The 23,917-nt window shown below is 42.8% G+C and overlaps 1 protein-coding gene across 1 annotated transcript in view; it reads left to right on the top strand.

The window, feature by feature from the left end:
- TMEM132D (transmembrane protein 132D) overlaps window positions 1–23,400 on the top strand; it is a 481,452-nt gene extending 458,052 nt beyond the window's left edge. Inside the window, exons 6-9 of the mRNA XM_042441697.1 lie at window positions 7,877–8,082; window positions 11,138–11,411; window positions 15,752–15,943; window positions 22,005–23,400. Of these exons, the coding sequence (XP_042297631.1) occupies window positions 7,877–8,082; window positions 11,138–11,411; window positions 15,752–15,943; window positions 22,005–23,183 (1,851 nt within the window). The 3' untranslated portion in view covers window positions 23,184–23,400. The remainder of the gene's footprint in view (window positions 1–7,876; window positions 8,083–11,137; window positions 11,412–15,751; window positions 15,944–22,004) is intronic.
- Window positions 23,401–23,917: the final 517 nt, after the last annotated feature.

Here is a 23,917-nt window from a genome sequence, read left to right as displayed (position 1 = left end):
CAGCCACAGATGCTGGCGAAACGTCAGGAATAAACTCTTCTAGAACATGGCCACAGAGCCCAAAAACCCCACAAAAAGCTATGGATGCCAGCCATGAAAGCCTTCGACTTCACATTACCAGGTGGTCTTTTTCAGATGAAAATGACATATCAAGAATATCACATTGTCTCCTCCTCCTCCTCCTTCATGTTCCTCTTTTGAAAGATTGACTCTTGTACATGCCTCTGTACATGCTCTTAGGACTGAGTGTCCTTCTTGACATTCATTCTGGTTACTCATGCAAAGGGATCTTGTAGCGTGTGCATGAATGAGCATTGATCAAACACTGCAAAATGCTTAACCTTTGTATGAGTGTAAGTAAAGGCAGACAATTGGTTGATGTCCAGTCCCAACTCTCTTCCATGCCAGCATTCTCTGAAGATGCCAGCCACAGATGCTGGCGAAACGTCAGGAATACACTCTTCTAGAACATGGCCACAGAGCCCGAAAAACCCACAAAAACCAAAGAGGGAAATGTTTCCTCATCTTCCACCATAATAGAATTGGGGGCCATCATCAATGAATGGTAGGAGATCCAGAACAGATAAAAGAATTTTTCTTCTCACCATGAATAGTAAAACTATGGGACTCACTGCCGCATAATGCAAGGATTGCTGCCACCTTGGAAAACTTCTTAAGGAAATTGGGTAAATCTGTGCAGGATAGGGCTATTGGTGGCTTTAATCAGACTATTCAATAATTCCGTGATGTATCATCACCGCTGTCAGAGAAAGTATGTCTCTGTACTTTATTATTATTATTATTATTATTATTATTATTATTATTATTATTATTATTGCCATTTTGCTGGAGGACCTGAAATGGAAGGTGCAGTTGCACTTATGTCCTGGTTGTGGGCTTCCCATTGGCAAGTGGTTGTCCACCACATGGGCTGAAATAGGGTTTTGCTCTGGTCTAGCAAGTTTTCTGAGTCCATTCAGTTTAATTTCTGAATCAATCCATGACTCACTCCCCAAAACATGAATATTTGCATTTATTTTCATATACAGCACCCCTGCCATGCACCCTATACACATTTTTGGACACAATTGTTGAGCCAAGAAGAATTGCATTGCCATGTTCAGAGAACCATACAATCTGGAGGTTATGCATTATCATTTACCTAGTATTTCAGGATATGGGAAGCAGTATGGTTTCCTTGAAAATGAAGACCGAACAGAATTCTTCCCCATTCTTAACTGCAAGTAGACACCTGCATTAGTATTCTTTTCATAAGAGAAATAAATGTGTACATTGTTGAAATACCTCACCAAAAAAAAAAATCTCGCTGCAGTCATACATGCAGTTCACCTCAAGATGTCTTCATGGCTTGTTTGGTTTTGGTTCATCTGTGCATTTGCACTAGTAATGTAAGCAGGGAAAAGATTTATTGATTCTATTTTATTTCAAATAGCATTTATTTGCTGCCTTAAAGAGCGCCAACAGAAGGTACACATGGCGAGACTATCAGGCAATTATATATTAGCCGTGTCAGAACATTAAGAGTACATTTATTAGAAAATACCGTCCTTGTAATGTATTGAATTATTCACTTGTAGTGTATTAAATTATCCTTATTCACTTAAAAATGAGCACCGCGTTTTAATAATGAATAAGGAACTGTTCCTTGAAATAAGGAATAGGTAGCAAGGCTGCTTCAACAACAAGGTCTCCGAGACACATTACAATGCTTTAAAATTACAACATGCCATAAAATTAGAGTGATAACGGAGAAGCAGGGAGGAGCAAGGCAAAGGCTAAAGGCAGGTGGAAAGTATCCGAAGCAAGCCAAAGGCCTGTTGAAACAAAAGTGCCAGCACTTCTCTCCTGAATGCCAAGAGCGGAGGCAACCAGCTTTAGCAATAGCAATAGCAAGTACATTTCTATACTGCTTATCAGTGCACTTAAGCACTCCCTAAGTGGTTTACAATATGTGTAAGTCAATTGTCCCCAACAAGCTGGGTACTCATTTTAGCAACCTATGGAAGGATGCAAGGCTGAGTCGACCCGGAGCCCCTGGCTGGGATTGAACTCACAACCTTGTGGTTTGTCAGTGAATGACTGCAGTACCAACATTTAACCACTGTGCCACCAGGTCTCCTTAACTTTACTGAGACAGATCCTAGGCATTACTACCCAAAGCCTTGCATCAGGTCCTAATCTGCAGACCCTTATTGTCTTTTCTAATGAATCCTCTCTTCTCATGATATGAGATGAGGCAATCCTTTTACCCACAAACTGACAGAAACTCTGGGACCCCAGTTTCTGTGTCTGGGGTACTTCTGTATGCAGAGAATATAGCTGTTGTCCATTCCTTCTGCTTTGGTCTGCCAAACTAGATATACAAAAAGCCGTTTCAAAGACCATGCAGCCTTTCTGTCCTCTCCACCCACCCTCCACCCCGCTCTTCAAGATCTCTTACCTCTGAAATGCCTTTGCAAACTCAGTGATGTCCTCTCTGTAGCAAAGACAAGAGATGTCAGCACATTTTGTTTGAAAACCTATTACAATATAGTGGTCCGTGAAGGGTCTGGCAAAAGACCGGCATCCTAATGATTTAATGGCATTGCTCGGAGATTGCATTATCTGTGTCCAGGGACTGAATGTGGGTCTGGAAGTGACATGATTAGTGCTAGAAGATGTTCATTGGGGCCTTCAGTAAAGCAAGTACTCAAAATGACAAGAAAGTGAATGCACACTGTCGATGCACCAGACTGCAGACCTTCCAGCTCCAAGTGGGATAGCAGTGAAAGAGTATCTGACAGTGTTGCAAAGTCTACCTACTGTAGTCTTTCACTCTGCTCCAGTGTTGCCAATTTCCTGAGAATTCAAGCTGCAGGAAAATAGATTCCACCTCAACATTAGGAGGAACCTCCTGACAGTAAGGGCTGTTCGACAGTGGAACAAACTCCCTCGGATTGTGGTGGAGTCTCCTTCTTTGGAGGTCTTTAAGCAGAGGCTGGATGGTCATCTGTCGAGGATGCTTTGATTTGGATTTCCTGCATGGCAGGGGGTTGGACTGGATGGTCCTTGTGGTCTCTTCCAACTCTACAATTCTATGATTATATGATTCTATGAAATTTAATTACAGTAATTTCTTTCCGGGGATTTTGACTGAATAATAATAATAAATACTGGGGAATTCTGGGGATTTGGGATTTTGGTAAAACATTCCGGGGAATATCTTTGAGGTTTGTTGGCAACACTACTCTGCTCACTTTGGGTTCTGGCTTGTCAGGTCTCAGGGCATTGCTGTGTTCCTCCAAATCTTCAGGAGGCAAGACAAATGTCATGGCAAGTAGTACTGGGGGGAGGAAACCATGTGATTTGCGTCTGTGCAGTGGCTTTAAAGCATGAGCACCCATTTCTACCCCTTCCCAGCTGGCAGCAGAGCTCACTACTCAAAGTGTGTTTGTATATGTGTTGCACTTGTACACAGACTGGCGCACCAAAAAGTCAGGAGTGAGGCAATGGGACTAAGGAGTGGGCCAGTGGCTGCATGCACTTGGGCCAGTCATGCCACTTGGAGAAAAGCAGGGTCTGAAGAGCCAGGGCTATGACTCAGTGTTATTGTTATTGAAGTGGGCTGGCCGTGTGCCGTAATAAATTATTTGTATTTATTGGTATTATTATTGAACTTTCACAAATAGCAGACACACAGGGGCTGGAAAAATTCTCCATGTATCATGTGTGTTATGGGGAAGGTTGTGTGCAATGCAAGAATTAGCAGAATGGGGGAAACTGCCACAGTCTACTGTTATTTTATTGTGTGTTATTTTAAGTTATGTTTTATATTGCAAATGGTTTAATGTCATTTGAAGGGGGGTAGGACTGGGGGATATGGATTGTGTATTTTAATGCTGTATGCCGCCCTGATTGTGATGCGCAGAGGGGGCGGGATTAATATAAATTGTATTATTATTAATAATAATATTATTATTATTAGTTAATGGGTGCATTTTGCTACCTGCCCCACCTTATTAAAAATGAGTCCTCTAATTCCTCCTTCTTCCTTTCTCTCCTTCCATTGATAAAACAATTTTAAACATTTGATGTAGTTTTTTCTCTATATATACTTTTATCTTTATAAAAAAAATATTCTTTTAATAGCTATCTGTTTTAATACCGTAATAATTTCATTCCTTTTTAATATACTTTTAAAAATGTTTTTAATTGTACTGTTTTTAATGCTGTGAAGCCGCTTTGAGTCCCAGTCCTGGGAAAAGAGCAGGATACAAATAAATAAATATAATAATAATAATAATAATAATAATAATAATAATAAATAGTTTAGTTGTATTTCCCAACTCTCCCTGTGGATCAAGGCTGGATTACATCAATAAAAATGCACTACAGTACATAGATACAATCAATAAAATACTAAAATTACTATTATTTCAATAAAATAATAAGTCATCATCTAATCCAATATTCATACCGTGATAGTCAAAGGTGGAGCATTTCTATCTGATAATCCTTATATATGATCCATAATCCTTATATATAATAATAACCATGGAGAGAGTATATAACCTTGTCAAGTACCCTTGGGAAAGTTACATACAATGTCAAGACTTTTGCAGATGATCTTATGGGTTGTTGGTGTTTTTTTTGAAAAGCTAATAAAATCTGTGATAATACTAATTAAGATGCTTAAATAATTTGGAGAGCAGCAGGAGTCAAATTTAATAAGTCAAAGGCAAAAAAAAAGTTTATGAACATGAGTTACCATTAGAAAGAAATGTTGAGTGGGGAGGACAAATATTCAAGTAGAAAATGCAGTAGTCAGATATTTGGGGGTTGAGATTACTTCCAACAATGGTTGGTTACCTGACAATCGTTTTTTGTGGGTTTTTCAGGCTATGAGGCCATGTTCTAGAAGAGTTTATTCCTGACGTTTCGTCAGCATCTGTGGCTGGCATCTTCAGAGAATACTGGCATGGAAGAAAGTGAGGTATATATGTGCTATGTGACCCTGGGTATATATACCCCAGTCTCTTCCATGCCAGCATTCTCTGAAGATGCCAGCCACAGATGCTAGCGAAGCGTCAGGCAGAAACTCTTCTAGAACATTTCCAGCGCTCTTCACAACCCTTGCCTTCCTTTCTTGATTTTCTGGCATCACAAGGACTGATCCTTGGAATCTCCAACCTGTTTTATGTTTTGACCGTGTATATTTTAGGAATGGGAAGTGGCTCACCTGTCCACCCTACCCCTGAGCAGATGTAGCCCTAAACAGAAAAGAAGGCTTGCACCACAGACGAGGATCCAAAATCTTTCCAACTTTGAAACAGATTTTTAGCTATTACAGGGTGGAAGGGATATATAAATGCAGAACTACAGCTCACAGAGGCTAGTTTTGAGCTGAGAAACATATTTTGGACTATAAAAACATAATTGGCTGGCCAGTTGTGTCTGGGAGATGCAAGAACATCCCTCAAAGGCCACATTTGGCCCATAGGGCATACAACTCCCAGCCCTGGTCTACAGTGACTGGCACTGGCCTCCTGGGTATCAGACCAAAGCTTTTTTTTTTTAGATCTACACAGGGGTCCTGGGGATCAATCCTGTGATGTTCTGCACACAAACCTATGATCATAGAAGCATAGAATCCTAGAGTTGGAAGAGACCACAAGGGCCACCAGTCCAACCCCATTCTGCCATGCAGGAAATCTCAGTCAAAGCATCCCCAACAGATGGCCATCTAGCCTCTGCTTAAAGACCTCCAAGGAAGGAGACTCCACTACACTCCGAGGGAATATCTTCCACTGTCGAACAGCCCTTACTGTCAGGAAGTTCTTCCTAATGTTGAGCTGAAATCTCTTTTCCTGTAACTTGCATCCATTGTTCCGGGTCCTGTTCTCTGGAGCAGTAGAAAACAAGCTGAACAGATGTCCATCTACCATTTTAAGCAAAGGAGTCTCCTAGGTTCTTGCAGTAGAATTATTGAAGATTTCTCAATAGGTGTGGTGCATACCTTCCAAGACTGAAACAAAACCTTTTCCTGCATGGTAGAGGGTTGGTCTGGATAGCCCTTGGGGGTGTCTCCCAACTCTATGAATCTATGATTCTATAAATTTGAAAATTTAGCTACAGAATTCCCTGGGGCTGGAAGAGCTAGACCCAAAGCATGACAAAGCTTATACTATACGTTAAATTTATGACATGTTAACAAGGTTTGAACCAAATGGCAAAACCGGGGCAAAAGAAGGGGATTGGATTTACTAGGGAAGATGGAAAAATGAATAGGCCCCCTTGTCTTGTTGGCAGAAAGAACTGAAGCATCTGCATGAAGTGGGCTTTCGCCACAACTGAATTTGCACATCTTCAAGGTGCCCACAGATTCTGTTGTTTTTCCTGTGAGTGACAAGTCGCGCTTTCCCTTTGGAATGCTGAAACGCTAATACTTCTAAAAAGCCCTTGGGATTCTGCACAGTTAGTAGCAGTCAAATAATTTGAACATAGATTTAATTTTTAGCATGCCGGGCAGGTTTTCTTGTTGGGAGAGGTAGGGGGAGAAGATGCAGACATGTAAATTATACTGCCGCAGTCTTTCTGACGTTTTGCTAAGATTTAGATCAGATCTGCATTTAAGCAGAAAAGTAGAAAATGGCATTAAATTCAGATAAGTGCAAGATCATGCATATTCGGGAGGCAGAAATATTAAATACACCAGCCATAATGGAACAGAAGGCCTGGCTGGTAATGGATTGTGAAAAAAGAGTTCAGGGTTTTAATAGATCATTCCTTCTGATAGTCACCACTGCAAAGTGGGAGTTAATAAATTATTGGAGAGGCATATTTGTTCCTGTGTTTTAACTAGCTATAATGAACGGGTTGTGTCATTTCACCTTCCATGTGGGTGAAAAGCGGCAGCAGAGGCTGATTTATGAACTTCCATCCAAACGGATGGCCAGGTGATGTCGGGGAATGAATGGATGAGCAAAAAGGACCCTTGTAAGGATGTGGTTTAGGTTGTGTTAGCATTGGGATGGCGGCAACTTTCAAGGGGACATAGCTGGAAAAGGAAGGCCAGAGCTGACATGGAACACTTGGGTAGAGTCTGCTCAAAACCCACAATTGAAGCAAGGTCATAATGGGCTGCTTGGGAGAGTACAGTACCATCTCCAATGTCAGTCTATTCCACTGTCAGACTGAACTTACTGTTAGGAAGTTGTTCTGAATGGTTTCCCTCAGGAATGGGCAACTATCATGAGCAGGAGACAGGTCCCCCACATATGGTCTCACCAGTGGACCACACGGGTGCATTTTTGGTGAGCCAGAAGTGCCATGCACAAGGCACATGTCCACACCATGTCCAATGCACAAACATGCACAATGGTCCCACATGACTACAGCCATTCTGCATTAAACAAAATGTCCAACTGCTTCCCTAAGAGAGAATTTATCCATGCATCCATAAGACACCAGCAGGTTTTCAGCCCTGATGTCACCACCTGGTTTTGCTTTTGGACCATTTTATGCTGCTTTGGGAGGTTTTCGGAGTTTGGGGGTCATGCAAGATGAAAACAACAAAACTTCTGAAGATGCCCACCACAGATGCTGGCGAAACGTCAGGAATAAACTCTTCTAGAAGATGGCCACAGAGCCTGAAAAACCCACAAAAAACTATAGTTTTGCACTGGTTTTGCCATTTTGGGAGTGAAGCACAGTGCTTTGAGGATGTCCTTGAAGAAAGTGGAAGCTGCAGAAAGGGGACTATGATACTGTGCTTTCTTATACTCTTCTCCCTCAGCCACTGAAATCGATGTTTTATTATTTTACTAAGAGATGTAATAATTATAAATTCCTTATATATTTCTCCTCTCATTTCTAGGTCTCTGACAGATGCGACTATGTCTTTGTCAATGGGAAGGAAATGAAAGGCAAAACAAATGTCCTGGTCCATTTCATGTACCAGCATCTGACTGCTCCACTGGAGATGACTGTCTGGGTGCCCCGTCTCCCATTGCAGATTGAGGTCTCTGACACAGAATTAAATCAAATCAAGGGGTGGAGGATCCCTATTGTTTCAAACAAAAGGTGGGTTTCATTTGTTTTGTGTGCTTGGCAGAGAACATGCAATGTTTATTGTGCTCGATCCTGGAGATGTCTGTTCTGGCCACAGTGACACATGCTTTCATTACATCCCATTTGGGTTAGTGGAATTACTCTACATAGGGCTGCCTTTGAAAACTGTTCAGAAACATCAGCCAGTCCAAACAGCAGCCATCAGGTTGTGAACTGGGGCTGGCTACAGGGAGCACGCAACTCCTTTGTTGCAACTGATCTGTTTCTGAGCACCTTTCAAAGTACTGGTGACTGCCCTATATGGCTTGGGCCCAGGAATCTGAAGGACTTTGGCCTGGTACAGATTGGCATTATGTACCAACCTGGGGCCAATTTTAGGGTTCGGGAGAGCAGAGCATCCGCACACTCCCAAGCCCTAGCACATGCCGCCGGCGCCATCAAGGCTCGCCCCCATCCACACGGGGGCCACCATGATGATGTACATGTGGCGCAGCATCCAACTGGTGCTGCGCCACGCATACATCATTGGTGCACGCAAGGGTGGCAGGGGTGCCCCATGCGCACCCTAAAAAACCCCCACCAGGAGTGGGTTATTTTTAGGGCTCCCATTTGGTTGCTGCAGCCTCTGTCAGGGGCAGAAAGGGGAGGCATCTCCCCATCTGTCCAGCCCCTTTATTTCCCTATATGTGCTCACACAAAGTCTAAGATCTTCAGGGAGGTCCCTCTCTGAATCTCACTGCTTTCCCAAGGATGTTTGGTGGGGGAAAGAGGGAGGGATTTCTCAGTGGCTGCTCCCAGACTTTGGAACTCCCTCCTTAAGGAAGCTAGGATGGCTCCCTTCTAACTCTCCTTCCAGCAAGTGAAAACATTTCAGTTCCATCAGGTTTTCAGAAACTGATGGCAATAGGCTTTTATTAGTGTTCAGTTTCATTTTTTTTAATATTCTGGCTTTTAATGGTTTTTTAAATGATTTTAATTCTAAAATGTTTTTGTATATTTTTACTGATCTTTTTATGTTCTGGTTTTAATGTTCTATATGCCACCTTGAATATGGATGAAACTGAATATGGACAAAAGGCAGTATATAATAATAATAATAATAATAATAATAATAATAATAATAATAATAATAATAATATAATCAGGTTGCCAGACATGCCATTCTAATGGAAATCTGAAAATCAGAATAGGCCCAAAACAGACAGGCAAAAAGCACCGCCCTTGGGCCTGTCCAGGAGTGTGGCAGCAGATGACGCATGCCTTTGAATCAGCCAGAAGCTATGCTTGGGCCAGCTAACCTGACCCAAAGCTGGCTGCAAAAGGAGCAGGGAAAAACCACTCTTTGCCAGCAGTCCATTCTGGACACAACACTGAGCGGCATCCAGTTGCCACAGTCCCGTGCCAGTTAGGGCTGGAGCAGCCTCCAGCTGTTCCAGCTATTGGTCTGTTTGACCCCATAGATAAGTACAGTGTGCCCGCGCCTTACGTGAGTGCATTATACACGGCTTTCAGCTTACGCTGAAGCCACACTTCAATAAAGTGAATGGCGTGAGTGCTCTCCCATGCCACGCCCACAAGCCCCATTGTATTAAATGTGGCTTGAGCATATGCAATTTTTGCCTTATGTGGGGGGGGGGGGGGGGCCGGAACGGATCCCCCACATAAGGTGAGGGCCCACTGAATGTGTTATTTTATTTTTATTTTTGTTTCTTAAAGTCTATCTAACCTACCTTGAATCAGCAGCATTCAGAATGACACACAGTCAATAAAATCTTGAAATAATCTTAAACAATTCAAATGCTTCAAAACAATTTAACAACTCAGAACCAAATAAGACCTGCAAACTGCTAGATCAAAATCCAAACCATGATCCTGCCCCTGAAGCCCTGAATGCACAAGTGAACAGCCTAGATTTAACTTGCTGCCAACATGAGGCCAAGGTGGGTGCCAGTTAGGTATGCAAGGGGAGGACATTCCATAGATGGGATGCTGGAAGTCAGAAAGTCCTCTCCTGAATCTCCACATGGTGCACTGTTCCAAATGGTGGCACACCAAGAAATGTCCTCACCCTGCATAACTGAATGATCTGGTGAATATATCTACTGCCTCCAGGAGCACTTTCAAGTGGTTTGATACTGGAAGTGGGTTTTCAACCAAGACCCGCCAGAAGCAACATGGTATCCAGGATGGTGGCAGAAAATTTGTCCCTTAGTTACTCAGTCCTTATCAAATATAGACCAACTTCCTATGTCCCTAAAACCCAGGCCTAATATTGTAGTGGAGCCATAGATCACATGGTTGTTCAGTGGATTTAATGTCATTCCTTGCTGTTGTTGCCACCATCCCTAGTTTCCATGTTCCTTCTAAGCATAGCTGCTATACTGAGAATAGCCAGAATTAAAATAAATTTCCTGAAGGAAAAATAGATCGTTTTGAGCGCTCTCTGTTGCTGTCCAAAGTATTTTGTGGTCTTGAATAAGTAATTAAGATTCACTCGTTTTGCCCATAAATAATCCCATAAATAAATTAAAAAGCTAGCGAAGATGAAAACTGATAGAATTGGCTTGCTGTTATGGTTTGCCTTCTTTTTCATCTTGGGGGTAAGACTATGGAGGATGTCATGATTCTAAAATGGTGAAGTTTCTGGAAACCATGTTTTATGAGGAAAGACTTAGGGAGTTGGGTATGTTTAGTCTGGAGAAGAGACGGTTAAGGGGTGATATGGTAGCCCTCTTAAAGTATTTGAAGGTGTGTCACACTGAGGAGGGAACAAGCTTGTTTTCTGTTGCTCCAGAGAAGAGGACCTGGAACAGTGAATGCAAGCTCCAGGAAAAGAGATTTCAGCTCAACATTAGGAGGAACTTTCTGACACTAAGAGTTGTTTGACCATGGAACACACTCCCTTGGAGCATGATGGGGTCTCCTTCCTTGGGAGTTCTTTAAGAAGAGGCTGGATGGCCATCTGTTGAGGATGCTTTGATTGAGAGTTCCTGCATGGCACTATTGTTTATTATAACCTTCCTGTTATCCTATTGGCCTGACCTATGTATTCTTGCTACTTTGATAGACCAGCTCGAGACAGCGATGATGAAGAGGAGGATGAGCGGAAGGGACGAGGCTGTACCTTGCAGTACCAGCATGCCATGGTGCGGGTCCTCACACAGTTCATAGCTGAGCCCTCAGAGTCAAGTGGGCAAATGGCATTTCTGCTGGGCTCAGACTGGCAGGTTGACATCACCGAGCTGGTGAGCAATTTCATTCAGGTGGAAGAACCGAGAATTGCCAAACTGCAAGATGGACAAGTGTTGGTTGGACAGGAGCTAGGAATGACAACAATACAGGTAAGAGAAAACGAATGCTACTTAAAAACATAAAAAGTGTTGGGATCCTCCTTTCCCCTCTTTTTGAAGATGGGGACAACATTTGCCCTCCTCCAGTCTGCTGGGACTTCTGTTCTCCAGGAGTTCTCAAAGATTATTGCCAGTGGCTCTGACATTACATTTGCCAGTTCTTTTAACACCCTTGGATGTAGTTCGTCAGGTCTCTTCCAACTCTAAGTGCCTTTCTGGACCAGCCCCAATAGCTAACCTGTCCAGCTCTATATAAAGTTTTGATATAACAAATAACTAGCTACTTGTAATTAGTTCTTTTTCCCAGTCCTGGGGATATAACTAAGTAACACTGTGATGATAACCTAGCAAGGAAGAGCTATACTCCTTGTGCTCTGCTACTGTGTGACTTTTTGGGTCACATTTATTGTTAGGAGAATGCAGCCTCACTCAAATATCGGAAGAGGAATATGATGTGGTTTCAGTCCAGGCTCATCCTCTGCCTCATGCTCTCATGTGCTGAAACAATGAGGAGCAGGACAGGATGAGAGTATGTTTGGTACCTTGGGCCAGGAGCTTGAAGCATTGCCCTAACTAACTAAAAGTAACTGTTCTAGTTACTTTTTAGAAACGGATAATTGCTGCTTTTAAAAATTGTAACCATCAGGCAACTAATTACTTTTTGGGACCTCCAAACTATAAGCATGACTAGTTGCTTTTAAACATTCCAAGAGCTTGCCTCAATCCACCATTCCTCCCCTACTGTCTGTATAGTAGAGCTAGTCATTTATTACTTCTACAAATCTTGGGGCTTCCCCCGTCCAAGTGATACCCCAGTCTCAGTACTGTTTTGTCTACATCTGGATTGTTACTTGAGAGTTAGTTCAATGTCACTATATGGAATGGTACAGAAACAGTCGGAAGACTCGAACTAGGTACAAGAAATGAAGCAGGAAAGTGACTGATTTGTGAAGCCAACAATCTCTTCATTGCAAACACCTTCTTCATACAACCAGAGAGGAGACTATACACATCAATATCACCAGCATATTCTAGAAGATGGCCACGTGGCTTGAAAAATCCACTAGGCTTTTTTTGCCTCCACTCTAAGCTTTCGAGCAAAGGGCAGAAGTTCAGCCAGGAGCTTTCTCCTCCGACCCACTTGCTCCCCAGTACCCCATTCTCCCTCTTTCCCAGTGATGGGCAAACCAAAGCAAAATCCACTTTTCCCTTCTCTGTCCATGTGGAAGAATGCACACCGTGCATTCAAAAGCACCACAAGTTTTCACGAGAAGTATTGAAAGGAAGCTTCTACAGTGGTACCCCAGGTTACGAAAGTAATCCGTTCCACGGCGCCCTTCGTAACCCGAAATCTTTCGCAAGCCGAAAAAGCCATAGGCGCTAGCGCTTGAAGCCGCGATTTCGTGCGAAAAAGCGCCGAAAAGCACCAAAAATTTTTTTCGTAAGCCGGAAAAAAAAACGTAACCCGGAACAGTTTTTTCCTATCAGTTTTTTTCGTATCCCGGAAATTTCGTAAGGCGGTGATTTCGTATCCCGGGGTACCACTGTATTCTAAAACAAGAAGTGTTGTGTTAGACAAGTAAGGTATCATATGTTTTGGAGCATATAACTCCAGGTAATAGGGGCGAAGTTTCAAAGTTACAAGAAAAAAGGTTACATTTGAGCCCGTACAAACAGGCCAAAATAAAGCTGCTTCGGGACACTTTGGAGGTATGCTGTTTAAATGATGCATGTGTCCTAAGAGGCTGGAAGCCATGCCAAAGCCACACTCCATTCCTAAGGACTGGAGCACAGCTTTGGTGCAGCTTCTGGCCTCTTAAGATGCATGTGTCATTTAAACAGCATACCTCCAAGGTGACACAAAGCAGCTTTATTTTGGTCTGTCTGTATGGGCCCATTTGAAAACATCTTGAAAGTGACACTAGTTAGAGAAACATAAGAAAAATCCCTGGTGTATCTGACTTGCCACTCACACAGAAACAGGAATTATCTTAGGTTTTTCCTTGGCTGGTGAAGTAGGAGTCTGCTCCTACCTGGCTCAACCTCTGCCAGAATGTCCTCATGCCAACAACCAGGACTTGAAGAGGAGAGATCTACAGAGGACAAAGGCAGTAAAATCTCATATGAACCTGAAAGGATCCTCATATCTATAGAGGAAGGCTTTCTCTCGGTCCCACCACCGTCACAGGTTCACTTGGTGAGAACACAAGAGAGAGCCTTCTCAATGGCTGCTCCTAGCCTCTGAAAATCCCTTCCATGGGAGGCCTGCCTGGCCCCCTCCCTGCTTTCCTTTCACCGACGAGCAAAAACATTTTTATTCAAGCAGCCTTTTAATATATAAAAATAAAATTTAAACAAACAAACAAACAAGGCTTTTATACCTTCTGCCCCTTGACAGTTCCAAACATTTGGTCACCTCTCTAACTCACAGGAAGTTTGAATGACAAAGGACATCTCGCTTGATATTTGTAACTCTCTGGCCCCCTAAGTGGTTACATGGATGCTTTGTTAACTGGTGGTAGCTTGGTTTTGTCACTGAATGATGCACAGAGTGGAATTATCACAGGTCTTTTCAAATCATTTGAGCCCCAACATATTTCATAAATGCTCTGCACCCTGAAAAGGTAGCCTTTCAGAGATGCAGATGCTCTGGAGGCCTCCATAAGGATCTTTATTTATAAGCTGCAAAAGCTTGGCGTCTCATCTTGCCTCCTGTGAGATATACTTTATATCTTCAGGATGGGAATTGAAAGAGAGAGAGAGAGAGATTGCTAGTCAGTCCATCCTCTTGAAAAAAAAATATGTATAGGCTGTCACTTGAGAAATCGTCAAAATCAGCTGCTTTTTGAAATGCTGAGATCTCCCAAAGTGATAACTCAGCCTGTATCCATCTGGTTGAACTCACTTTTTGTAAGCTTTGCTTGTCTTAAGAGTGTTCTGTGCTACACACACATATGCACACTTCCCTTTCCTCTGCTCTCTGTCTGTCACTCAGTCTCCTGGTGTCATTCATATGGATGGATGGATGACAGGTCATTGCCCCAGTGACTTTATCATCTACATTTTGACAGTGGAGTGAGCAACAGAGGGAGAGTGAAGGAATGGGACATTTATGGGATGAATGTGGGGAACAGCTGCTACAATATATTAATACACTGCGATGTGCAAGTATTTCATTTGGACTACATTTTCAAGCAAACTCATCTATACCATCTCCCTGACAGATCTGTGGATCAGAACCCAAATCCACATCCTGATACAAGAGGCATATCAAAACGCACACAGAAAGTCAAATTTTAATATAAAATCATTTTATGCAAACTTGGAGAGAAATATGTTTTAAAAGGTACCGTTTCTAAAGTGATGGCCGCTGTTTAGCAAAGTTTTTATTCCAAGCAGACAAATGCTAGTAATGTAAGGCATCTGCATGAAGGCTCTTGCCTTCAGGGATGACTTAGAAAGTTACAAAATTACTGAACAGTCTTGGATTACATTCAACCAAGGATCTAAACAGAAAACAGAATTTGGGCAATTTGGGGCTTCAGATGCCCATCAAGAAAGCGGGGTTGTTTTGTTTTGTTTTGTTTTTTGACAGTCATGATCCTATGCAAATTAATAATAATAATTTTTTAAAAAAGAAAGAAAGAAAGAAAGAATCTGTATCCTGCTTTTTTGTAATAAAACAATCAAAGCGGCTAACATAGTTAAAACATCCAACATCTGATACTTGATATAATATTATAATATCCCCCTAAAAAGGAATTAAACGCATTATTATCATTATTATGCTTTATTTACATAGCGCTGTAGATTTACACAGCGCTGCACATACAAATAATAAAATAGATAAAGTAAACCTGCCCATGGCGTACAATCTAAGACTTAAACGTTAATTTAAAATAAGCTATTAATAACACTTCTACTTGATGATGTTCCCAAACTCACATGCGAACCCTTTGGAAACCTGAGAGTTAGCCCATGCCTCAACCATTATGTTGCCTAAGATAAGAGCAGGGTGGCATTATGATACCATTCAAAAATTGGTTTGATGGGCCTGTTCTGGCTGGGACTAGACAGGATGACACTATGACTGAGGACATATGCAAAAATACATATTTAAGCACAAATGTTCTCATTCCTTTGAAAAAAAAGCACTGTGTATTAATACAGAAATAATAAAAGCCAGGGTAAGGGAGAGTGTAAATACATAAGCGGAGAATAGATGCCTCCTGTGTGCCCTTCCGACTATGATTCTGTGATATGGCAGTTCTAAGGCGTTTGACCCACATCAGTGTATATGCTCATGAAGGCCTCTTTTTTCCCCTATTCAGATTCTTTCCCCGCTTTCTGATGCCATTCTAGCTGAGAAGACAGTGACCGTTCTTGATGAAAAGGTGACCATTACGGATCTGGGAGTCCAAATCGTGACTGGCCTTTCGCTCTCCTTACAACTGAGCCCAGGAAGTAATAAAGCCATCTTTGCCACAGCGGTAGCCCAGGAGATCCTTCAGACACCCAAACAGGTATGAGGCCTCATGAAGCACCATCTTGAAGTACAGGGTGCCCTTCCTGGGGCCTGCTGTACATGCCTCTAGGCCATACTACTGTGTCCTACTCTACGATGGAGATGAAAAGGATGGAGTTGAAGGCATCCTACGTTTGAAATGTTGTCCAGTCCAAATCAAGAGAAAGACCTCCAAGAAGGGAGCCCAGGAGCCTTGAGGCTGCTCATCAGTATTTGGCACCTGGGCAAGAGAACCCCAGTGGCGCAGTGGTTAAATTCCTGTACTGCAGCCACTCAGTCACAAACCACAAGGTTGTGAGTTCAATACTGGCCAAAGGCTCAGAGCTGACTCAGCCTGGCATCCTTCCGAGGGCGCTAAAAGGAGTACCCAGCTTGTTGGAGCAATTCGCTTACACATTGTAAACTGCTTAGGAAGTGCTTAAGTGCACTGATAAGCAATATAGACATGTATTTGCTATTGTTATTGCTAAGAGACTGACATGGAAATCCTATTCAGCAGTTGTACAGAGTGAATTTGCCAGAGGGATACTATGCTTGTTAGGCCAGTTGTGCAACCCAGATTAGGATACCAGCTTTGTGCAATTTCCTATCATGTGCAACTACTTCCATGATGATAGCGTCATCAGAGGGAAGGCTGAAGAGGGCTCCTCTACCTTTAATGTTTTCAATAGAAGAGGGAAGTTCAGCAGGTGTTGCATGCTGTCTGGTTGCACAGAAAGGAATACCTGATGAAATTCCCTCTTCGATGCAGCCATCAAAGGTATACAGTAATCTGGAGATTATCACATGGGAGATGGGATGACAGTGTCCCATCCTTGTCCTGTTCCTGTCCCATCCTTCCTGCACGATTGCGGGAAGGATTTTCAGATGACTTCGCACTTATTCAGACATTATCCCATCCAGAAAGCACAATTGACAGAAATCACACAAAAGACTTTCAGATGACATCACACAGGTCCTATCATTGTCCCATCATTGTCCTGCCATTGAAGTGGTATTGCTCAACATTTTGCATTAATGAGAGTTTGCATTAAGGCAATGCCGATTCAATGACAGGATAATGACAGGAGCTGCGCTATGATCTGAAAGCCTTTTGCGCAATCACTGTCACGGATGGGGTAAGGATGGGAGAGCGATGCCGCCTCTGTCCTGTCTGTGTGTGATAATCTCCTATTTTCCATCTGGCATTTTTACTTCGTTCATGAGTTCTAGCTCATTTTTTCTAGCACTTTTACTTTGCTGATGAACTCTAACCAGCCAAACAGGAGCTACTGTCAGGGCCAGGTTAGATTACTGCAACGTGTAGTATGTGGGGATGCTCTTGCAGACTGTTCAGAAGCTTCAGTTAATAATATAGCTGCTAAGAATGCTTGGACAAAGAATGCCACTTGCGTTTCCTCAGTCTTTAATAAACCCTGGTCTCTAGAGTAATAGGCCAGTGCTCAAACCGCTACACTATGCTCTTTCCATCCGCCTGTTCCCAAGCCCCAATTTGCTTCTGGCGCTGGTTGGTTGACTCTTGGATTTTAATAAAAAACAAAGCAGCTCCCACAAATCCAGAGTCTGCTTTCCCCAAACGGAAGCAATAATGGTCTCAGTATAGAGGTAGGCAGCCTGGTGTATTTTGGACTGCAACACCCATCTTTGGCTTGGAGGGGGTGTATTAAAGTAGTAGTCCAAAACCAATCTGGCACCAGCTTACTCATCCTTGGCAAAGCTACTTTGACTTCCAGTAAAGCATTGACTCTAGTTCTATCAGCCTTAGCCTGTGAACCTAGTGATGAGAAATGATGGAAGTGCTGCAAGTCAACTGCCCCTGCTATAAGTGGAAAAGGAATAGAAGGCTACCAAGTACAGTTGCTGCCGACTCAAAGTCTTGCTTTTCTTTTACCACTTGTGTGACTCTGTGTGTGTGTGTGTATGTCTCTGTGTGTCTGTGCATGCTTATTTGAGCATCTGCACAGGCAGTTATCACCACTCTTTATACAACATTTAGATTAGCATCTGCAAATTTGTATTTCTACACACCCACCCCAACCCTTCAAATAAAGCAAAATATCCTGTCTATGGAGTTTATCACACTAGAAATTTTCCACAGGCAAACTGGAGTTAAACATGATTTAATGCAAACCGCCCCCCAGAAATACCCAAAGTTTTTCATACGACATTGCAGTTAACATGCAATATCACGAAGTTAATCTGCAGTTAACGTGGAGGAAACCGGCAGCTTTTTACTTTCAGAACAAACCAAGTTTAAAAAGCTGCCGGTTTCCTCCACTTTAACTGCAGATTAACTCCGCGTTATTGCACTTGGCACCAATTCGGTGTGAAAAGCTAACCGAATTTTCAAGTCTTCTTTAAATTCGAATGTAGTTTAACTCCTGTTTGCTCACAGAAACAAACGAGTGTGATAAAGACCCATGTTAGGTTAAATTCCTCCGAACAGAAACATTTATAGACACCTCACAATTTCTCTTTTAGTTCATTATCTGGGGAGGGAAAATAACCCCAGGCTGCATCTTTGGTGGGGGTTCCCCTCCAAATATTCTTTGTTGAGTTACCCAATTGAGTAATGCCCCAGTCCAAAAACTGGGCAGCCAGCTAATTCTCTGCTGGCCTGGGAGCTAAACAGACTACCTTGAAATCTGCTCAAAAGCTGGGTTTGATGGCACTGAGCCCCAGCAGGTCATGTGTATTTCAGCCTCTAATATACTGAGTTGTATTTGAGTCCAGCCTTTGGGTGTGATGAGGTGAGTGAGGCAAGAGAAATGAAACTAGGCAACAGACAGAAGCACGAAAAACAGCTTAAGAAACTGCAAAACCTAATGAAAGCATAGGTGGTCCCTTTAGTGTAGGCTCACGTTTTGATTCATCAGTGCTTGGAATGGCTGTTGCAGATATGTGCCTTCAAGTTGTTTTTTTAAACTTACCACAGGGTTTTCTTGGCAAGGTTTGTTCAGAGGGGGTTGTCTTTCCTGTTGCCTTCTTCAGAGGCTGAGAGGGTGTGACTCGCCCAAGGCCACTCAATGGGTTTCCATGGCCAAGCAGGGATTTGAACCTGGGTCTCTCAGAGTTCGAGGAGACTATCCTTAAGGCGTTATCATGAAGAGATTTTCATACAATGTCGCGCTTATCCTGTCATTGTCACTGAAGTGGAATTATCCTGTCATTTGTATTAATGGGAGTTTATGTTAACACAGTTCCACTTCACTGACAGGATATTGACAGGATAAGCGTGACATCTATGAAATGCTTGCGTGTGATCATGATAAGCATGGGATAAGGACACGAGAGCGATCCCATTCCCATCCCGTCCTGTCCCCAGCCCTAAATGTCCCTATCTCCTTAGTCCAAAACTCAAACCACTATGGCACACTGGCTCACTATAGTTACTCTTTTTAAACCACAAATCCAAGAATGCCCCAGGCAGTAAGTCATGCTGGGGACTGTAGTCTTGTAGTCCAGCCTTGGAACTGTAGTCCAAAAGAATAAGGCAAGAATGCAAAAGAACCAGTATCGTGTTGTGGTTTGAGCATTGGACTAAAACTAAAACTCTGAGAGACCAGGGTTTGCATCTCTGCTCAGCCATGGAAACCCACTTGGAGCAAAACAATTGCAAACATCCTCCGAAGAAATCTTGCCTGTGGCACGTTCACCTGAGGAATTCTGTAGGAAATAACTTGAAGGCACACAAGAACAAAAACAACTTTCCTAGGCCTTGCTGCTCCTTCTGCTGCTGGCGCATGCTCAGTCTGAGGCCCGCTTTCAGCAGTGCTCTGCGTGCAATGTGAGGAGACGTTGTATTTCGAGTGTGCTTTTAGAAATAATGTAATAAATGGATGGATGGTGGTAGGTTGGAAGGGGGTTCCATTTCGACAAGGAGCCGTAGTAAATGATTCCAATCACCTGTAATGGCATTTGACATGCCATTTATTAGCATTTCAGAGCAGGCGCCGAGGGCCTCGAGGGAAGAGACTCTCTTTTAGCACTTCTGCAGAAAACAAATCTCATTACCAATGACTATTTAAAAGGAGTACTTAAAAAGAAAAAAAAAGTGATGTGAGGAATTAAATGTCTTCCTCAGCCATGGCTTGAGGCTGGAAGTGTAGTTTCCTTGAACTGTCAACAAAGCAGTGGGGGTGGGGACCCACTTCAACTTGCAGGTGACAAACAGGCCATGAAAGGAGACTCTAGTTGCACCAACAGCATGTGCCAAAAGCACCTTTAATACTTGACAGATTTAGCTGAACATTAGCTTGTGTTGTTTGCAATCCACTTTCACGGATGCATAGGAAACAGTCTTAGAGCTTCAGGTTTGTATGCACAGCGTACATGGTTTGGGGATGGCTGCCAAGTGAAAATGGATGCAAAGAATGACAATTCCATAATTCGATGGCCATGCTGGCGGTGGCATTCTGGGAACTGGAGTCCAGCGCTGAAGTTCTGTCCAGCAGTGCATAAATACCTGCCAACAGAGCTCTGCCAGTATCATCGTATGCTGGAATTATACTAGTTTACACTGTTTTGCAACTGGCAGCAATGCCAAGCACTTGTTGCACAACAGTGTAGTTACATTCTATTTCCAAGTCACATGGAGGAATCTGGCAACTTCCTAAGAAAGCCTAACTGCTTATGGAATGATTACATTGAGGTAACACCACTTGTAGATCTCCACTTAAGACACTACTGTTGCATGACCTCCCAGAAAAGGCAAACACTCATGTGACAGTATTCAGGCCTGTGTTAAGTTACCAACAGGATTCAGGTGCGAGCAAGTAATGTTTCCAAACTCTATGGCACATGATCATTTTGACATCATTTTACCCAAAGAGAAGAAACGGGTATTATTGGATGGTTATGTACAACAACAACAACAACAACAACAACAACAAAAAAGCTGTATAGTGATAGTTTTTGAAGCCCATGCAGATGAAAGTAGGATTCTTTGCTTGGAGGCAATGGCTGGCTGGAACCAAAGGACCACGACAGCTGGAATCCTGGTCACATTTTGTATGCACCTAAGTTCCTCCATAGAAATGGTTGGACATTTTTGTCTTATGCAGAAAACACCCATTCAGTTCAAGGTTGTGGAAGCAGAATTGTGCATGCAGTTGGATGAGGAACCATATGCTTATTTTGTTGCACGTTTGGTCATGCAGCATCAGAATTTACTAATAAGGTGGTGTTCTGCAGCTATCGTAGTTTTATAAAGGTACACTTTGCAATGTAAGCTCTTGACCTACGTTTTGCAACTATTTGTAATGTCAAATTATCCCCATGGAAAACCCCAGCTGCAGTTAGCATCGCCTGGCCCTCCTCCCTGTTGGGACAGGTTGGGCCGGTGTCCAGCCATGGCCAACACCTAGCAGCTGACTTAAACTGGTGTTGACCAGGAGAAACTGACTGTCCTGTAAGTGTTCCTTCTATCCATTTCCATAGAAAAAAATATTTAGTCTTTCATGCCCATTTTGTAGATTTTGTTGTTATTGTTGTGTGCCTTCATATCAACCCTGACTTATGGCAACCCTAGCCTAGGGTTTTCTTGGCAAGATTTATTCAGAGGAGTTTTGCCATTGCCTTCTTGTTGTGCTAAGTGTGCATGACTTGTCCATGCTCACCCAGTGGAATTCCATGGTTGAGTGTGGATTTGAACCCTGGCCCCCTGGAGTTCTAGTTCAGCACCAAAACCACTATACTATGCTGGTCTTTTTCATCCCTGTATATGTATTAATCTGTTTATCTATGCCAGGATGCCCTTGTCACCACCCCACTACCATTTCTTAAATGACAACAGTGCACTGTTTGCATTTCTATTCCTTTATATCCCCCTCCCACCCAAACAGGTGTGCAAATATCTCCCGACCTAGGAACCATACCACACATCCATTGAAGTGATCTGCAGATGGATCACTTTTATGGATCTTGATTGTACATAGAAAACAAACTGTAATGATTTATAATGTCATGTTGCAAATGCTAATGAATACTAATTAGTTTTTGTTTTTGTTTTTTGCTTTTGCTTTGCTTTGTTTGTTTGTTGCTTTTGCTTTTCATAATAGGAAGCTGCTATCAGTTGCTGGATCCAGTTCAGCGATGGAGCGGTCATGCCTTTGGACATTTATGACATCAAGGACTTCTCGCTGGTGGCAACTTCTCTGGATGAGAAAGTGGTCTCTGTTCATCAGAGCCCCAAATTTAAATGGCCCCTCATTATGGCTGAATCTGAAGGCCAGGGCCTGTTAGTGAGGGTGGAAATGGTGATCAGTGAATCGTGCCAGAAATCAAAAAGGAAGAGCATTATGGCTGTTGGAACTGGTAATATCAAAGTCAAGTTTGGCCAGGGTGATGCCAACAGCAGTGACAGCAGGCGCGGCGGGGCAGGTGTAAACCTGGAAAATCACACCAGTGATAGACGTCAGAAGATGACGCTGAAGGAAAGATCTCGACAAGATGGACCTTATTACAGCTCATCGATGGGTCAAGAAGAAACAAGAGGGACCAGCACTCAGAAATCGATTCTGAGTAAAAAGGAAGATCACGAGAGCCTCTTGGATGACGATGGCCATATGCAAAACATCCCAGTTGACTTCACCAGCTTCCCAGCGCAAGTGGATCTTCCTAGAAGCGAGGGAGATTTAGAAGAAAATGACCTTGTAGAGACGCCCCGGGGCCTAAGTGACTTGGAGATTGGGATGTACGCTTTGTTAGGAGTCTTCTGCTTGGCCATTCTCGTCTTCCTTATTAACTGTGTCACCTTTGCGTTGAAGTACCGTCACAAACAGACCCCCTTTGAGGAGCAAGAAGGCTTGAGGCATTCTCATGACTGGGTGGGCTTGAGCAATAGGACAGAACTGCTTGAGAACCACCTCAATCTCTCCACCCAGCAGGGAGAGTGCATTACAGCTGTAGATCGAGGGGTGGACTTAGAAGAAAGCAAATACCTCCTTGATGTCAATGCCCAGAAGAACCTCAATGGCCAGATCTTTAGATCCTCAGACTCTGCCCCATGCCCTGAAGGGAAGGAACAGAGGAACGATCAGGCAGCCTCACCCACCTCCAAGCGAAAAAGAGTGAAGTTCACCACGTTCACCACCATCTCTTCAGATGATGGGTGCCCCACTGTCAATTCCATCTTGACAAGCAGCGAGGATGATATCAAGTGGGTTTGTCAGGACATGGACCTGGGGGAATGTAAAGAACTAAGAAAGTATATGGAAAGGCTACATGAAAATGCATAACAATACGCTGGAAACTGTTCCGTTTTCGTTTGCCCTTTCTTTTTCCACTCACCTTTCTGCCTTTAATTTGGGGGTATTGGGAGAAATAAAACGAAACAATACAAACATTTGTGAACAATCAAAACGAAGCGGTGGAGGTCCCGAACAGCAACTCTTACCTGTGCTCAGTGGTTCTTAAGTCAGATGCTTGGGAAGTATTCCGATGCAAAGCAACATACATGGGCAAATAAAGTTTGTTTTTAAAAAGAACAAATTGTTCTCATTTCTGATCTTTGTAAAGAGATTCAATGCAGAGTAACAAACTCCTAGCACAAAACTCAGATATTCTGAAACTTCCCTAGTACAGTGGTATCTGCTGGGGTTTGGTTCCAGGACCCCCCCATGGATAGCAAAATCTGTGGTTACTGAAGTCCTGTTAAACACAATGGCACAGCAAAATGGTTCCCTTATATAAAATGGTGAAATCAAGGTTTGCTTTTGGGAAATTATATTTTTTAAAAAATACATTTTCAAGCCATGGATGCTTGAATCCCTGGATAAAATACCCATGGATATAGAGAGCTGATAGTATTCTTTCTCAAGCAAGGCTGTGATGTAAAGCTACAACTTGGGTGAGACTAAATGGCCAAGGCATTGAATCAATCAAGGCTACAAGGAAGAAAACATCCAAAGAGAAAAATGGTTAAAAAGGGCATCAGTATCATATGGGCTGATCTGGTTTCTCCAGTTAGAAT

This window comes from Sceloporus undulatus, chromosome 10, assembly GCF_019175285.1.
Source record: "Sceloporus undulatus isolate JIND9_A2432 ecotype Alabama chromosome 10, SceUnd_v1.1, whole genome shotgun sequence".
Classification (NCBI taxonomy): Eukaryota; Metazoa; Chordata; class Lepidosauria; order Squamata; family Phrynosomatidae; genus Sceloporus; species Sceloporus undulatus.
This window is presented reverse-complemented; position numbering and strand designations above follow the sequence as displayed.